General features: G+C 34.2%; 7 protein-coding genes and 2 non-coding genes across 10 annotated transcripts; 4 read left to right on the top strand and 5 right to left on the bottom strand.

Annotated features, from left to right (window-relative positions):
- Positions 1 to 2,010: 2,010 nt before the first annotated feature.
- Positions 2,011 to 2,364, bottom strand: C46H11.1 (uncharacterized protein; the record flags this gene model as incomplete). Its single annotated transcript, NM_059111.1, has 2 exons — positions 2,011 to 2,094; positions 2,251 to 2,364. 2 exons carry the CDS (start codon positions 2,362 to 2,364, stop codon positions 2,011 to 2,013), a joined length of 198 nt encoding a protein of 65 aa, NP_491512.1.
- A 685-nt stretch (positions 2,365 to 3,049) lies between these two features.
- C46H11.10 lies at positions 3,050 to 5,636 on the top strand. 2 transcript variants are annotated; one of them, NM_001383037.1, is made up of 6 exons: positions 3,050 to 3,229; positions 3,712 to 3,888; positions 3,937 to 4,152; positions 4,344 to 4,508; positions 4,556 to 4,696; positions 5,120 to 5,636. In NM_001383037.1, exons 3-6 carry the CDS (start codon positions 3,958 to 3,960, stop codon positions 5,342 to 5,344), a joined length of 726 nt encoding a protein of 241 aa, NP_001370525.1. In that variant the 5' UTR covers positions 3,050 to 3,229; positions 3,712 to 3,888; positions 3,937 to 3,957; the 3' UTR covers positions 5,345 to 5,636. The 2 variants fall into 2 exon arrangements, with proteins under 2 accessions (NP_001370525.1, NP_001021045.1); NM_001025874.3 differs by having other exon boundaries at positions 3,055 to 3,229; positions 3,712 to 4,152; positions 5,120 to 5,521.
- C46H11.2 (Flavin-containing monooxygenase) lies at positions 5,526 to 8,010 on the bottom strand. Its single transcript, NM_059109.6, has 8 exons — positions 7,842 to 8,010; positions 7,497 to 7,588; positions 7,142 to 7,316; positions 6,983 to 7,094; positions 6,418 to 6,704; positions 6,189 to 6,300; positions 6,013 to 6,142; positions 5,526 to 5,816 (listed from the first exon to the last, which is right to left on the bottom strand). Exons 1-8 carry the CDS (start codon positions 7,920 to 7,922, stop codon positions 5,579 to 5,581), a joined length of 1,227 nt encoding a protein of 408 aa, NP_491510.1. The 5' UTR covers positions 7,923 to 8,010; the 3' UTR covers positions 5,526 to 5,578.
- Positions 8,011 to 10,046: 2,036 nt separating this feature from the next.
- Positions 10,047 to 11,656, top strand: phat-2 (ShKT domain-containing protein). The gene is made up of 4 exons (NM_059108.7): positions 10,047 to 10,141; positions 10,496 to 10,576; positions 10,619 to 11,068; positions 11,436 to 11,656. The coding sequence occupies exons 1-4, from the start codon at positions 10,060 to 10,062 to the stop codon at positions 11,570 to 11,572; spliced, it is 750 nt and encodes a 249-aa protein (NP_491509.1). The 5' UTR covers positions 10,047 to 10,059; the 3' UTR covers positions 11,573 to 11,656.
- anr-10 lies at positions 11,265 to 11,576 on the bottom strand. Its single transcript, NR_101554.1, has one exon.
- Positions 11,657 to 12,329: 673 nt separating the features above from the next.
- On the top strand, positions 12,330 to 13,852 carry phat-1 (ShKT domain-containing protein; the record flags this gene model as incomplete). The annotated part of the gene is made up of 5 exons (NM_059107.3): positions 12,330 to 12,405; positions 12,452 to 12,526; positions 12,571 to 12,984; positions 13,355 to 13,534; positions 13,616 to 13,852. The coding sequence occupies 5 exons, from the start codon at positions 12,330 to 12,332 to the stop codon at positions 13,753 to 13,755; spliced, it is 885 nt and encodes a 294-aa protein (NP_491508.2). The 3' UTR covers positions 13,756 to 13,852.
- Positions 13,167 to 13,310, bottom strand: C46H11.12. The gene has a single exon (NR_050100.1). It is a non-coding gene; the product is annotated as an Unclassified non-coding RNA C46H11.12 (non-coding RNA).
- Positions 13,853 to 14,985: 1,133 nt separating the features above from the next.
- Positions 14,986 to 15,948, top strand: C46H11.7 (ShKT domain-containing protein). The gene is made up of 4 exons (NM_059106.4): positions 14,986 to 15,073; positions 15,123 to 15,197; positions 15,241 to 15,669; positions 15,716 to 15,948. Exons 1-4 carry the CDS (start codon positions 14,998 to 15,000, stop codon positions 15,853 to 15,855), a joined length of 720 nt encoding a protein of 239 aa, NP_491507.2. The 5' UTR covers positions 14,986 to 14,997; the 3' UTR covers positions 15,856 to 15,948.
- A 9-nt stretch (positions 15,949 to 15,957) lies between these two features.
- C46H11.3 (putative actin-related protein 2/3 complex subunit 5) lies at positions 15,958 to 16,680 on the bottom strand. Its single transcript, NM_059105.3, has 3 exons — positions 16,486 to 16,680; positions 16,291 to 16,406; positions 15,958 to 16,246 (listed from the first exon to the last, which is right to left on the bottom strand). The coding sequence occupies exons 1-3, from the start codon at positions 16,556 to 16,558 to the stop codon at positions 15,995 to 15,997; spliced, it is 441 nt and encodes a 146-aa protein (NP_491506.1). The 5' UTR covers positions 16,559 to 16,680; the 3' UTR covers positions 15,958 to 15,994.
- Positions 16,681 to 16,824: the final 144 nt, after the last annotated feature.

The raw sequence follows: 16,824 nt of genomic DNA, 5'->3' as shown, positions 1-16,824 counted from the left end.
TTCAAGATTAAGAAAGTTTTTCTAGTCACTGCAAGAAAGCGTTGGAATTAATAAAATAAAACTTATAAAATATTTTAAAATACTTATAAAATTATAAAATATTAATAAAATAAAATAAAATTGGCCGGCAAAAATTTTATAATTTTTGTGAAAATTCGAAACAAGAAGCGGAACGAAATAAGCTGTTTTATGTCTGAATTACATCAAAAAACTGTTCATAAATTAAAACGTTACGGTTGTTAATTTATTTTTGTACAACTACTATGTATTTAAAGAGGTTTAAGCCTATTTCCAGTTTATTTAGAGGTCAATACAACACCACATCATTAAACAATATTATGACAACCACGTTGATATGTTCTCTGATAATCAATCCTTCAAATTTTCACTTTCCCAGTTGAAATCAATTCCGGATCCCAGTGGCAATTCACTTCGACCATGTGCCACTTCGTATCTTTAAACTTTTGGAAAAAGAGAGACATATGCACACTCACATAATCAAACAACTCACTACCGCAGAGAGAGAGATTTGAAGTGAGTGTGTCAATCTGTGAGTTGAGAATGTTTTATCAGCAAGGTTTTCTCTTATCACTTGATTGACCACACATATGTTGTTATTGCCACAGTTTATTCAGATCGTTTCCCAAAGAATCCCAAAGTTTAGATTTATTAATGTATCATTTCAATTAGTAACTCGAAAAGTAACTATAGTACCTATAGGTTATCAAATCGAATCATACCAGCTTTAGCTGTAGGTACACTTGTAGGCAGGCATAGGTCGTCTTGAAGGCAGTAGCTAGCTCTAAATTTTGCTGGAAAACAAGGGAAATTGCAACATAAAGCCTATTACGGAATCCCCTGCTCCTTTCTCTTGTTTCCCCATTTTTTCAACCCTTTTCCTGCTCGGCAATTCTTCAATTCCAGTAGGCTCTCGTGATTCTCTCCGTCTCTCATTTAAAGTCATTCTCTTTTCAGTTTTCTTACACACTTTTTATCCCCCCGTGCTCACTCATTTTCCCATGAATTTTTCTCTTCTTTTTTCTTCCGTCTTCGTCGTTTTTTTATTCTCTCTCTCTCAATTGTCCAGACAACAACTTTCGATTCAGAAACAAATTATTATATTGATGCTGATGATATTAGTACAAAAAAGTGTTGAGAACCAAGACAAATATTTACATAATCCGAATTATAAGCGCTTTCTCTCGGGACCGCCCTTTGTCAAGGAAGGAGCAAATAATTGGGGACAAAGTGCGGAAAATTAGTTGATTATTTTCGGGAATCAGTTTCGTTTTTTTTTTTTTCATTTTTAAGTGGAACATATAATACCATAAATTGATAAAATAGTTAAAAATACTTTAAAGTATCATACTTCTTTAAAAAGCGATCTCGAAAACTGGTGAAAGTGACTTTGTAAAAAGAAAACACCACAACAACAGTATAATAAGATACTTAGTTCTAGTTGAGTAGGTACACTTTGTATTCATTTCTCTATATTTCGGTGAACTGGGCAGCATGGCATTTATTTGAAGTCTGAAACTAAAACACTTTCAAAAATGAACTTGCATGGCTAAACTGTTTCGATGTTTTTAGTAAAAGATTTCAAGAAAAATAGAATTTGAAAAATTCGACTCATTTTTTGGTTTTTGTTCTCTATAAAATTTCATGGTGCAGCCCAATCGAGCTGTGACTTTTTTTAACCCTACATACAAAACTTGATTGTTTCAGATATGTATCAACATATTTTAGTTATTAAGAATAAACTCTAAAATCTAATCAAAGTATTGCAAACATTGTTTTAGACTTAAACGAATTACTGAAAAAGCTTGTCAAAATTGCTGACCTATAAGTCCCACGTGAAATTTAAAAGAAAACGTAGACAAAAAAACGTCAAAAATGTTTTGCCGACCTAATAATTGTAATCTCTTTGATAGCTTCCAAAATTGCCGTAATGCTCTTTGATTATTTTTTTTTAATCAAATTTCGTTTTGTTTGTTATTTTTTGATTTTTAATCAGTTATTTGTAATTTCATTATCAATTTGTAAACAAGTTTTATTTGTTGAGGCTGAAATAAATATAAATAACTTTCCCAATTTCTGAAATTTATTCAATTTTTCAAAGATTCAAATTTTTTTGTTCTAAATTTAAATTTGCATCCTTAGTAACCTTGTTAGTATAAGGGATGTTTAACCTTTGGACTTTTCTTGAATTCAAAAGGGGCATAATAAAAACTGAAAAATTATAGCTCATACAAGGCGAGGTACATGTTCTAAATTTGTTCTTCCATTTCTCTGATATGATTCATCCATCTTTTTTTTTTCATGAAAGCTTCTTTTTGTTCCGTCCCCTGCCACCTCATGAATCATTTTCCATCTTCAAAAGTATTTGTATACATAACTAAAACTACGGCCCTAAAATATGCATCTACCCTCCTTCACCCAATTTCCCCCAAAAATTTATGCGCGAAAATACGGAAAAATGAAGCATTTCGGATATAATATCTGCGTCTCTTATTGTATTTCACTTGTCAAGAATGCTCACTAATTTGTTCTCAAAAGCGGTGTGCTCCTCCTGCCCGCTTAATCCCTGTTCACTTTCTGTCAAGTACTCCCCCGTTTCTTTTATGTTCTTCATTCATCGTTTGATTAGTACAACAAAGTAACAAGTCCGAAATTTATTGGAAATAAATGTGTTTTTACATGATTTAGACAGTGAAACCCGTAGATACTACAAAGCTTTCTAGATTCTGAAGAATATTTTTTATCGAAAATTGTAAGAAAATTTCGAAATTAAAAAATTGGCTTAAAAGCTTACAGGGGATTTTCTAACCCCATAGAAATTTTAAACGGACCATTTAATTTTTATGATTGACAGGAGATCAGACCAAGCTTTCAAATAATACATGGCTCGTAATTTTTATACTTGCGAGAAAGCAGAGACAATTAGTTTACATTATATAGATTAAAATTATTACAAAGTTTCAAAATTTCTCTACTTTCCTTTTAAAATAATTCTGGTTCAGTGTTTCTTACTATTAATCAAATTAGATTTTTTCAGGTGATCGTAGGTCAGGTTGGTTTATTGCATCTTTCAGTGTGAATATCATATTAGCATCATTATTATCACCGTCATAAACGATTGCATCTCAATCTTATTTAACATTCAAAAATGACAACAGATTCACTTTCACAAATTGACACAGATCAAGATGAATATGGAGAGGAAATTGAGGTAAGAAAATGTTTTTTAATTATACTTACAGTTAAGTAAATTTTTTTTGTTGACGTAACTTTTTTAATAAGATGATTTAGATTTTTAGATTAAAAAACAAAAATTATGAGAGTCGGTATCCCGATATTTGTCAGGATATTTTTAAAAAAATTAAAGCTTTTTTTCATAAATTTTTAGAAATTAAATTTTTTTGATTAAAAAAATTAACAACCTTTTATGTAGAAGTAATTTTTGGTCCGTTCTCTATGTTTTTAAAAGTTTTATTTTATAGTTAAAATAAAAACAATTGTGTTAATTTAATAGTGTTGTGGGAATTTTACGAAAACTTCAAAAAAAAGAAGATTTTCAATTTTCTTTGAAAACATACCAAAAAAAATTGAAAAATTCCAGTTGGTAGCTTTACAATTTCTTCAAATCTGGAAATTGAAAAAAAAAACTGATGGATTTTTTTCTAGAAAATTTAAATTACCTATTAATTACAGATGGCATCAAACTCTTTGGGAAATCTCCCTGATGTAGTTCTCCAACATTTGGCGCCATTTCTCCAGTGGTCAACTTGCCGAGCTCTTTCTGAAGTAAACTTAAGATTTCGGAGTCATTTTAAGCAGCACCTGAAGGAAGGACAAGCTTTGTCTATCAAAGGACAAGTATCAGTTGGTGTAGGTGATAGAGTGAACGATTGTCAGAACGTTTCATTTCTTTCTGAGTTTTACACAATTCGTGTTGAAATGGACGATAATATGGTTGTCGATTGGACGTTGAAATTGCAAAGTGGAGTTCGGACAGTGGTTCATCGACATTATGATGGCAACACACAAACAACAACTACAAAATCCGTGCATTTGTCGTCGAGAGATTATTTGGAAAAAGTTTTGAAATGGATTTTGGCAAGATATCAATTCAAAAAGATTCATCTCGGAGTTGTAAGTATTTTTAAGTGAGCATTAATAGTAAAATGATGTAAAAAACCAAATGAAAATCGACAATTAAGAATAGAAAAAAAATGACCAAAAAAATTTATTAAAATAAACCTATGATAAACTTTCATCTTTTTTGCTGAAACAAACATGTCACTGCTTTCACTACTCCAAAAATATATGCTCTATAATTTCAGCAAGGCCTGGCTCCGCTTTTCTCTTCCTACAAAGGCGAAATCGAAAATGTTGGAATATCGGATGAAATTGAATATCTGAAGCTCGCTGAAAAATTCCGTCCAAAACATTTGACGCTTTTCAAACCAGCACAGAATACCTATAACAAAGGATTTTTCGATTTAAAGGTATGGGGATTGGTGCAAATTTCAGAAAAAAATTTCACATATTACAGAAATTTCCGCAGCTAGAAGAGCTCCGGATGTATGGAGTGCCATTGGATTTGGATCAATTGATCGAATCAAATATATCAGAAGTGGCAGCTGATACAATTGATAAGGATATTAAATTGAAGCATGTGAGGAAAATAATTAATGTGAGTGAAAAAATGAGAGATTAATTTTTTTAAAAGTGATCAGGAAGAGCACTGGTCAATAGCACTGAAACTTTTAGCTGAATATGAACACTTTGCGCTAGAAAAAGTTGATCTGAAATTTAAGATTTTTTTTTAAATAAAAAAATAGTTATTGAAAATTCTAAACTTGATCTTCGAATGTTTTTGAATCTGGCTTAAAAAATGATTGGCGTTTCCGGGAATTTTTTTCAAAAAAATATCTTGATTTTTTATGTTTATCGAGTTGAGCGAAAAAAGTTTCCTTTTTCCAAAATTCCTACCACTAGAAGAGTTCACATTAACTTCTATATATTGAATAAATTAACTTAAAAATATCAGATCGGCTTTTTTCCACTTTTCATTATTGTTCCGAAGTTGTTAAAAAAACCATTTTTGAATTTTCAGAACTGGAAAAATGGAATAATCAATTACAAATCAATAATGATTAGTCCATCATGCAGTCAATTTGGAATATATTGCCCTCATAATCAGTGGAGTGAGCTAACAGATCACTTGGTTGAAGCAAATGCCCTCTACGATAATGTAGTGAATATTAAAGAAAAAATCGGATCGGCTAGATATTCGCCAAGAAGTTTTGAGTTTGAAGTATGGGAAGCTGATCGATATTGAAAATCCAAGGCTGTTCAGTGTTCTAGAATTAGAAATATTAGATTTTAAATACTTTTTGTAATGCTTTCTAACATTTTTCACGTGTATACTTACAAACCTCCCGCTGACTTAAATTGTTTTCCATGTTAAAAAAAAGATCTCATGTATATTTTTCAATAATAAAACTTCCACACTGACAGTATCTCTTAAAATAGTTTATTCACAAATTTCAACAATAGTTTCAAAATTCAAACTTCAACATTTAACAACTTCATAATCCATTCCATCTTCACTTAACTTGAAATTGATATTCTTGTACTCGATAACATTGCTTTTCCGTTTTTCTTGAAGATATGTCGTGATATTTTCAATTGTTTTCATATAAGGCCACTCGTCAAAGTTACCAAGCTTCGCGATTCGTGCCAAATATTCCCATTGCTCTGATTGCAGAAGATGATAGAACCGAACAGCGAGGCCACGAGACTTTTGATGTCTGAAAGTTTAAAGTTGCATTACACAACTTATTGTTTGAAAATTACCCTGCGAGACAAGTGTGGTCCTCTTGTCAACTTTCTGTCGCACTTTCAGAAACTTTTATATCGAAATATTATCAATTTTTCGCCCGTACTATATATTATAGTATATCCGGATTGGATGATAAAAGCCTAACAATTTTATAAAAGACTTACTCAATTTGATTTTTCTCGTAATCAATCAACATTTTCCGATCTGGGATTGGCGCTCGACCCGTTGCAAATGACAGTGCCATCTTTACTTGATATTCAAATAGTGGAAACGTAATTGTGACAAGATTGAGACCTGAAAATTATAAAATTTTTAAACTGATTGTCTGAACTTTTCTCACCAATAAAATATAAACTATTCGGGTATTCTGCATGAACAACATGTTCGAATATTGGTGATACCAGTTGATTGTTTTCTTTTACCCGAAGTATATTGTCACTGAGGAATGGGTACTGTAAAAATAAATTTAGGTTGTCTGGTGAGTTACTATTTCCAAAGTTATTAATTAAGAAAAATAACAACTGTTTATCACTTTCCTATACTTTGAACAAACGCATAAAATCAACTACCTTATAAAAATATCCGGTACAAACAATGATAGCATCGGCAGTAATAAGAGTTCCATCATCAGTTTCACACCCTTCAGGTACTACTTGTTTCACGTGTTGACTGATTTGAGTGATATTATCAGGAAGTGTTGGATACGTGGCTTTTTTGCTGATCAGGGTGATTTTCTTGGCAGTTTCAGATAGTTGAAGTGAAATATCAATACCAGAAGGCCCAGCTCCAATCACAATAACCTCCTTATCGATATAGTCTTTGGAATGCCGATAATCATGACTGTGGATGAAAGATCCTAAAATTATATTCTACACGGGTTCATGATAGCGATTTTTTTTAAATGAGTTATTAAAAATAAATAATTGACTATTCAGAAAAAAAAACTCGTAAGCTTCAAAGAAATCCTCTAGAGGAAATCGGTAATCAAAAAGTAAATTTCAATTATTGCACTATGTGTCGCAAAAAAAAATTGGGTGAGTGCAATACTATCATGGACACGAGGGATCTGCACGTAGTTTAAGTTGACATTTTTAAAAAATATTTTCAACAGTTAGTCTATAAAATAAGTATTACCTTCGAAAGCGGACTCTTCATAAGGATTGTTTGGTGCAAAATAATGTCCATTACATACAAATACGATATCGAAAAAGTGTTCATCAATACCAGCTCCATGATGTGTGGTCACCTATAACATTGTATTTTCAAGAAATGAAATTATATAATCTTGCATACCTTCCATTTGTCATCAATTCGTTCAACATTCTCCACTGTTTGATTGAAATGAATTGGCATTCCTTGAGAGAATTCTTGAAGATATTCTCGAACGTTTTCGTGGGTAAGGAATGATGGAAGCTCATTACGGAATGGTACTCCACGGAATTGCATTACTTCTTTTGGAAGATTTGTTCTGCAAAAAAGCATACTATAGAAAATTCACAAATATTTCATTGAAATCAATGAATATGCACAACCTTGATTATCGGACCCAAAGATGTCGGTTATCCGATCTCCACATGGCCAAGAAATCGAATAAAAACAGGCCACACAGAAATAGATCTCAAAAAATCCACCAAAACATAAAACTTACGTCATATTTTGATACATACTGGAATGAGAGCCTGTTTGTTTTGAATAGACCCATGTTCCTCCGACATTTCCAGTTTGCTCAAATACTTCTACCTGCAAAAATACAGCAAGTCTCAGTGATAGGTTAACAATTTTTTGAAAAAAAAATGGCTGGCTCCAACGTGTCTAGAATTGCACACATAATACGAATCAAATCACTTTTCGTGAAGTTTACCATTGTAATAACAGTTTACATCACAGCTTACACACCTTAAAATGAGCAATTTTCTGAAAAAAAAATCCCGCTTTTTCCAAGGATTAAACGATTACAAGATTATACATTAACTATCGTCTTAGAAAGTCCCACCTCAAGTCCCTGAGCCAACGAATGCTTTGCTGCAGCCAGCCCAGCAGCTCCTGCTCCAATGACACAAACACGTTTAGGCATCTGAAAAGTCGAATTGCAACCGAAAATGTGTGCTCCGGTTAACAGAGAGGTCGCGGGTTTTGTGCTCTTTCTCTTCTCCAAAGAAAGTGGGGGTGTTTTATTCTTTTTTATCAGCCACAAATAAATTCTTTATCATTAAAACAAGAGAAGATGACATTCTTCTTTCGTCGAACAATAAAATTGGGAACGAAGTGAGCGAAAAAAGTTTAGGAATTAATATTTTTGATTGTGTACGTGTATGTGCAAATGAAATGACAAGGACGAGCAAGACTCGTTTGTGACACTAAAATAATTGGAATAGCAAACACAAAAACTGTAATAGATTAGTTGAACATTCCTACCATATGCATTTTGTGGAGAGGAAAAAAAATCAAAAAATTCAGATTTAGAAGACAAGTTTTAGAGAAAATCTTAAACAATTTATCGATTCCATAGTTCCTCTAAAATTAACAATTGTCAATTATATACTCAAATTACAAATAGAATGTAACAAAATTCCCACAGAATTCCCACAATGAATGATTAAATAAAAAGACCAACCGATCATCCAAAAATGTTCAGAATTATAAGAAAAAAAGAAACAAAAAATGAAGAAAAGATGGGAAGTTATGATAAAAATAGGAGTGTACTCTGATCGTAAACCAACATTGTAAATGTGACGTTGACCTTATTGGAATGACATTTTCATCGATTTTTTATAGGTTTTGTGCTATGTTAGAGTTTGTAACTGTGTTGATAGACAAACAATGTAAAATAAACCGTTCCGTTCTTACGTTTTTTTTCCGTTTCTTATTTCTTATCCAGACAACGAGAGAATTCAGTTTTTTTTGAAAATAGAATATTAAAAGCTAGAAGTTAAAAAAAGTGAATGAGAAATTCTAAATTCTGTAAACAACTTTAAAGATTTTCAGAGAATTCATTATTTTTAGAAATTTTAGAAATGACATGCTCAAGGGATTGCGAAGCTACACAAACTTGGATATGAACAACTAATTTTCAATTGCTCCCCTTTTTTGATAAGTTAAAATTTAATTCTCTGACTTCTTCTTGCAATTATAATCGCCGTTTCTACAATTTCTCATAAAACGTGTCATTATTGACCTCGTAACTCTGAAAACGTGCGCTCGTAACGGCACTCTACAAATTCATAAAACTTGTCCAAAAATCGTGAAATTGTTATCAGCTGATGGTCTTCTCAATTCACCCCATCAAAGAACTCACGGAGCCCGTAAATGCGGAATAAAGCGGGTTAGAAGGCAGATTAACATTCCAACAAGGTTTTTTTAAGGACTTTCTGAACTATATATTTTGAGCGGTAGTGAAGTTTTTCGTTGTCCCCCTTTATGAGTTCCGCAATTTATTATGAAATAAATTATGAACAATGTTTTCAAAGCAGGCGTAGGTTGCTTCAAAGACGGGCAGGTATTGGTGCCTATCGTAATTTTTTAAATTTGGTTGTTCACGTTAAGTGATTTTTTGAATGGGTCTCGCGACTAACTCATTTGCAGTGGTTGCGAGAAGTTTCGAATTTTACATACTTCTCCGTTTGATATAGAAAATAAAGTGCATCAAATTGCATATCCTAAAATGTACAGAGAAGAACAGGTTAAAAAAAAACATTTTGTCCGAACATACATGCTAGCATTGAATACGAGATACGAGAGAACTTAAGTTTTTGTTGCATTACTGAAAAAAATTGTATTGGAAATTTTCAATTAAACCGTATTCTTTGCTTCTTGTTTTATCAGTGAAATCATTAGTACATACATTTAAACTTAGCACAAATTTTTAGTCTTATCAAATGTGACTAGAAAATTTTGAGCAAAAAATTAAAATTTTTCATTGTTCAAATGAAAATTTCAACGAACACAATTGTCACAAAGAAAATCAGTTGTCCACCACAACCAGAACAATACAAAACCCTGTTCAAATAGATCATCAAGTGATCGATTGTCCATTGTAATGGATTTTCAGAATGTTACAGAATGGCTACTGTTTGTGCATCTGCTCACCTGCGGATTGTCGGATTTTCACATACAAGACCGTGCAAATCAGGAGACGCAGGGAAACAAAAGGTGTACTATATAAACGAGGTGAAAATCGAGATAAATCATCAAATCATTTCGTTTGATACACAATGAATAAGTCTATTTTCCTAGTTGGAGCATTTTTGGCTGTCGCTTTCGGGCAAACGTGTAGCCCAGACAGAATTACTGCACGTATGTTTTACTTGAAAATTAATAATCATTTGCCCCTACAGTAATACGAGCAATACAGTAATTGGGACTTAATTAGCATACTGGCTTTCCACTTTGAGATTATTCGTTGAGACATCTCTCGCTTCAAGACCCTTCACAAAGAAACTATCGCACAGGCTTCAAATTTGAACACTTCCAAAAGTTTTTCTGGGAAATTTACTCTCAAATTAAAGCCAGCAGAAGGGCGCAATTTTAGATTTTTAGATTTTTGAAACTTTTGACCAATCAATGACGTTGACCACGCCTTAATGTCATTGGTCGAGTAACACTTTTTTCGCGCTCAAATTCGATTCTTTAATCCAAACATTTTTTCAGCATGCGATGTTGGTTTGCCTTGTGAAACTGGATCTACTTGTGATCTTACTCTTTTAAGTTGCTGTCTCAATGCGGATCTCAGTAAGTCTCTGGAATCAGTAAATTTTAAATTTCCCTTTTCAGTCACCACTGTGGTTCCATCTAACGTTGTCACCGACGCTTCGGGATCCACTGTGACTGTTGCCACGACTATCCGTAGTGGATCCACTGTCACTTCCCGCACTTCATCTGGAACAGGATGCGTTGATCGTGTCAATTCAGCTACAGGAACTTCTGATTGTGCTAATAGAAGAGCTCTCTGCAACGATGCCAACTACTTTGACGTCATGACTCAACAATGTCCAAAGACTTGCGGAAGATGCTCATCATTCTCTAGCACACCTACAACTGGTACATGCACTGACTTGAAGAACCCAAAGACGGGAACTTCGGACTGCGCAAGCCTGCGTTCTTTCTGTAATGATTCCAACTACATTGATCTGATGAGAACTCAATGCCCAAGAACTTGTGGATTCTGTGGAAGTTCCGGTTCATCTTCTACCACTAGATCCAGCGCAACTGTTTCTTCCGGAAGTAAGTGGGAAAAATTATAAAAGTGTTAAAACTGATTTTAACGGTTGGAGCTTGATTTAGTATTAAATTTAAGCAAAATTTAGTTGTACAAATATTTTCATATTAATTGCAACATGGCCAAATATCACAAATAAAAAGTCCGAGTTTTTAATGACTCAAAACTACCAGCCAACCTTTCCCCAACTTTAGACGAAACTAACTACTTGTTTATTTAAAAAAAGAGAAAACAACTGTCCAAAAAAATCTGAAACATCCGATTCTAAGGTAAAACAATCTACTGTATTATCTAAAAAATGTACGGCCATAGATTTTCAACAATAACACAAGCATTCGTTACTTTCTAAAACCAATCTTGAAAATCTTCCAGCATGTGTCGACAGAGTCAACCCAGCCACCGGAAGATCTGATTGTGCATCCAACATTGGTCTTTGCAACAACTCAGCCTACCAATCCGTCATGCGTGCTCAATGTCCAAGAACCTGCGGATTCTGTACATCCGGATAATTTGTTTCGCCATCACGATTAGTAATAATTGTGTAATAATGTGTCCAATTCATTTTAATTTATAATAAAACGCTGCGAGTCGGGAAGAAATGTGTTCAAATAGTATCCGAAACGCCGGTTGGTTGTACCAATATAAAAACAATGCGCGCATTGTTCTGCGAAAATTTTGTTATTTTTGAAACAGAGCTGAAATGTTTGAACAGCCTTTAGCTCGTGGATAGCCACTGTAAAATATGGAATATTGCGATAAAAACAGATAGACAAGAAATAAAACTTTAAAAAACTTTTACTTGAAAAACTTACAAAGAAACGTTACTTACAGACTCTTTTTGAAAATCCAATTTTTCTACTAGATTATCTCAAAAAGTTAAGCTCAACTCCTACAATCTAAAGTTGTATTCTGGGGTTTTTGCAAGCTTGTAAAACTGTCATAATAGCCGTTATTTGCATAATTATTTTGACGGCATTTTCAGCAAAAAATCGATCACTGCAGACCCGAGATACACATTCTACGTCAAAATATATGTAATTTAAATTTAATAATTTCAGCACTCTTTTGTTGAAACATTTGCCACAAGCGATACTTTTTAGCTATTTCGTCATAAACTTCCATCACGAACGGTATCTAAACTTCTTGATCACATTATTTCAATTTCAAAGACTTATAGCACAATGGTCAACGTTAATTGTTTGAACAGATGGACAGTATCTCACAATATAAAAGCAACTGCTGCAGAACTATAACCATCATTCTATCATGTTCCGTCAATTCATTATTTCATTTGCCATATTCTCGGTTGCATTTGCTTGTGAAGCTTCTGAATCTGAAGGACGTAAGTAACAACTGTAATCGCATTTAGAATAAATACTTTATTTCAGCGTGTGACGGTGGCATTCTTGTGTGCCAGACACAGGTCTGTGACGTGGCAGCTGGTCAATGCTGTCCTATTACCAGTAAGTGAAACAGATTCTTTCAACAGCGACCTTTGAAATTCTAGCTGCTGCCGCTGTTACTTCAACCACTGCTGCTGTTGTGACCGATTCCGATGGATCTACAGTAACCACAACTGCATCATCAGTTACAGTAACTTCTACCTCCACGACAACGTGTGCTGATCGTGTCAATCCATCTACCGGAGTCTCTGATTGTTCAGCTCTTGCCTACCTTTGCAACGACTCGACCTACTACACAGTCATGACCCAGCAGTGCCCAAGAACATGCGGTCGCTGTAATTCTACTTCAACAAGCTCTACTAGCTGTGTTGATCGTGTTAATCCATCCACCGGAGTTTCCGATTGTCCAGCTCGTGCTGCTTTGTGCAACGACTCCAACTACTACACACTCATGACCACTCAATGCCCAAGAACTTGCGGAAGATGCTCCACTTCTTCTTCGACTACTTCATCGTCCAGTAAGTTCGCTGAAAACTGGAACGTGATTCTTTAATTAGAGTTAGATTTCTTGAAACAGAGGACAACAATTTAAATTTCCAGGCACCACATGTGCCGATCGTTCTAACCCATCCACCGGGAGATCTGATTGTCCGGCTCGTGCCGCACTTTGTAATAACGCAGCTTATTACAATCTTATGACAGTCCAGTGTCCGGTAACTTGTGGAAGATGCTCCACAAATAGTACTTCTAGCTATTCCAGTAGGTGGCAGTTGCCTCTTGCTTCGCTGATCAGCTGTAGCTTTTTTTACCTGCTTCTGTCTAATATGCTTGCTTTGTTTGCCTTAGCTTTTCTTATATTTTCGTTTGCACTAACTGAGGAAATTTCAGCCACCTGTGCTGATCGTGTCAATCCAACAACTGGAGTTTCCGATTGCCCAGCTCGTGCTTCTCTTTGCAACAACTCAGTCTACTATGACATCATGACCACCCAATGCCCAAGAACTTGTGGAAGATGCACATCAAGCTCAACTATCTCTGCCACGTCATCAGCTTCTACTACTGTTTCATGTAAGTTTTATTTCTGAAGAATTATAGCTGATTGATTCTACTGTTTGTGATACGACAACTAAGATACTTAAACCTCTTCAGCCACTTGTGTCGACCAAGTCAACGCCGCTACAGGAACTTCCGATTGTCCAAATCGTCGTGCTTTTTGTACCAACTCCGCTTACATTTCCCTTATGCGTACCCAATGTCCACTTACCTGCGGATTCTGTACTGCTGGATAATTTTTGTGTTTGTGGAAATAATTTATCTCTAATTTATGCACCGTCTGGTTTTTGTGATTTATGATTCTAAAGTAAATAAAATAATTTAAATAATTTAGATTTTGAGAAAGTTCGATTTCAAAACAAAACATCTCAATGTTTTAAATGTAATAAAATATTTATTTTTTCATTTTCAAACATTCTGAAAACATATCCAATTTTTATTTTGTTTCATTGAATTAATAATTAAAACTTTTTTGGACAACTTTAAATGAATCTGGCGTCAATAATTTTTCGTTGAGTTTCACCTTATAATGATTGTTTTTTTATACAAAAGTCTGACTTACATACTAGAACTTTAAAAAAAATTAAATTTATAATTTAAAAATTTAAAAACTTATTAAAAATGAAATGAAGCACCCATTGGAGTACCTATACGTCTATTTTGCTCCCACAAATTAATTACTTTATCAGCGCCTGTAAAAATTATTGATGTTCGGAAAATACAGGAAATTAAAAAAAAAACTATGAAAACGAAAAGCGTTCTAATTAAAAAGAAACTCTGATGATGTTTTGAAAAAAATTATCGCTGACTGACTCAATCCTGTGTTACACTCACTTAAGTTAGTCTGTATTGTACTTTTACATTATCGCAAAAAATAATTTGCCTTTGCCGTGCTCTCAAAAGTTTTTCAAAAGGGAAGGTGGTTTTAAAGATCATCGGCTTTAAATAAAATAAAGAAAGGATCGAATTCTAAAGAAGATTTTACAAGTCAAAACTATAATTGGGCTGATCTATCCGAACAACTTGGTGAAAAATTTTTGCAACGATCTCCTAAAACTGTATACATTTTTTGATGGAAGTGTTGTCCTTCCAACAATAACCAATTTCAATTTGCTTCTAAGGATTAACCGAACAACATGAAATTAAAATACTTTCTCAGAAGATAACTGTCTTTCCCAGAATGGTAAACTTTAAAATTATATTTTTATTGGATGGAACTGCGTGAAAGTAAGGATCGATTTCATAAAAATCTTTCAATCATAACTGTTCCTTTGTTAATTACGAGGGGCATTTTACTAAATTTGAAGCAATTGTTATGCAGAGAGGATTGAAATGTTTGCTTTCAATCCAGGTACTTTTCCATGTAAAACAATGGTCATTCTGTTTCCAAAAATGTAACAGAGACAACTGTTTGCACAGATGGACAGTATCTCACAATATAAAAGCAACTGCTGCAGAACTATAACCATCATTCTATCATGTTCCGTCAATTCATTATTTCATTTGCCATTTTCTCGGTTGCATTTGCTTGCGAAGCTTCTGAATCTGAAGGACGTAAGTAAAGACTGCCATTACTTTTAGAGTTTGAGTTGTTTCATTTCAGCATGTGACGGTGGCATTCTTGTGTGCCAGACACAGGTCTGTGATGTGGCAGCTGGTCAATGTTGTCCTGTAACCAGTAAGTCAACAAGGTTCTTTCAACCGTGACCTATGATTTTTAGCCGTTCCCCTTGTGACTTCAACCACTGCTGCTGTGGTAACAGATTCTGATGGATCTACAGTAACCACAACTGCTTCAGCAGTTACAGTAACCTCAACCTCTACAACTTCGTGTGCTGATCGCCTCAATCCATCTACCGGGGTCTCTGATTGTCCAGCACTTGCCTATCTTTGCAACGACACCACCTACTACACAGTCATGACTCAACAATGTCCAAGAACATGCGGTCGTTGTAACTCAACTACCACAAGCTCCACTAGCTGTGCCGATCTTGTAAACCCATCCACCGGAGTTTCTGATTGTACTGCACGAGCTTCTTTGTGCAATGATTCAGTCTACTATGCCGTCATGACTCAACAATGCCCAAGAACTTGTGGAAGATGTAACTCAAGCTCTACCGTAACTTCATCTTCCTCCACAACAGCTTCAAGTAAGATTAATAATTGTTCATAACGTTCCATGTCTGAACTTTTCAGCCACCTGTGTTGACCAAGTCAACGCAGCTACAGGAGTCTCCGATTGTCCAAACCGTCGTGCATTCTGTACCAATTCTGCCTACGCAACCCTTATGAGAGCTCAATGCCCACTCACTTGCGGATTCTGCACTTCTGGATAATCTTCATTTTTTCTTGAATCATTTTATTTATTTCCTAATATATTTGGTTGTTGTAAATTTGAACTTCTTCATATAAAAAACTTTGGATCTTGGAGTTTTATTGCAGAAATTAACAGATACATGTACCTTCATTAAAAAATTAGAGACGTTGTCGATTGGACAACACTCGAACAATGGATCCCTGCCCAAATTTTGATACCAATTGAGAATGCCACAATAGTAGAGAAAGACACGTGGCAGAATCAGAGCATAGTTGCATTGCTTTGTAAATATACTTCATCAGAATGTCTCCATTTTCATTTGACAGCTTGTGAACTGATTCTTCAATATCGGTCTGTCGAAATGCATGAATAACCTCGGCCACAAGGAGAACAGCACGGTTCTTGAGTTCCTAAAAGGGAAAGAGGTTTGCAAAATGACATTAAAAAATAAAACCTGTTCAGAATGACCAAATGGTGGGTTTAAGAGAACGGATTGAAGAGCATATTCAAGTCGATTTGACTCCAGAAATTGCCGAACCTCTTGCACATTTGGCCCACAATCTGCAGATTCTGAAAAAATTTTCAAAAATTATTTATTGAAATATTATTATTTATTCAAAAATTAATTATTGAATTCAGATTGACTAACCTTCCTGAATATCTTCAAAATGAGCTGGATGAAAAATATCAACATTGTACTTTTTATAGTCAGTGTTGTACATTATCTACAATAGAAAAACATTTCTGAATGAAAACCTAAAAAATGATATAAGAAAGCTTTTTTGAAGTCTCTTTGAAATTTTGAATAAGAGCACCAATTGTCCACTCTTTTGTGAAATTCGAAAACGTTTGTTCTGCTGCATACCAAATTTCATAGATTCTTGTTTCTGAACAATTTTCTTTTAATCCCCAAATAATTGCCATAAGTTTTTTGTTTTGCCTAGTACTTTTCACTAGGCAATCGGCCGATATGCACTGGGAACAATTG

This window comes from Caenorhabditis elegans, chromosome I (genome assembly GCF_000002985.6).
Source record: "Caenorhabditis elegans chromosome I".
Lineage (NCBI taxonomy): Eukaryota > Metazoa > Nematoda > Chromadorea > Rhabditida > Rhabditidae > Caenorhabditis > Caenorhabditis elegans.
The sequence above is the reverse complement of the archived record's forward strand: the minus strand, read 5'-3'. Positions and strand labels throughout refer to the sequence as shown.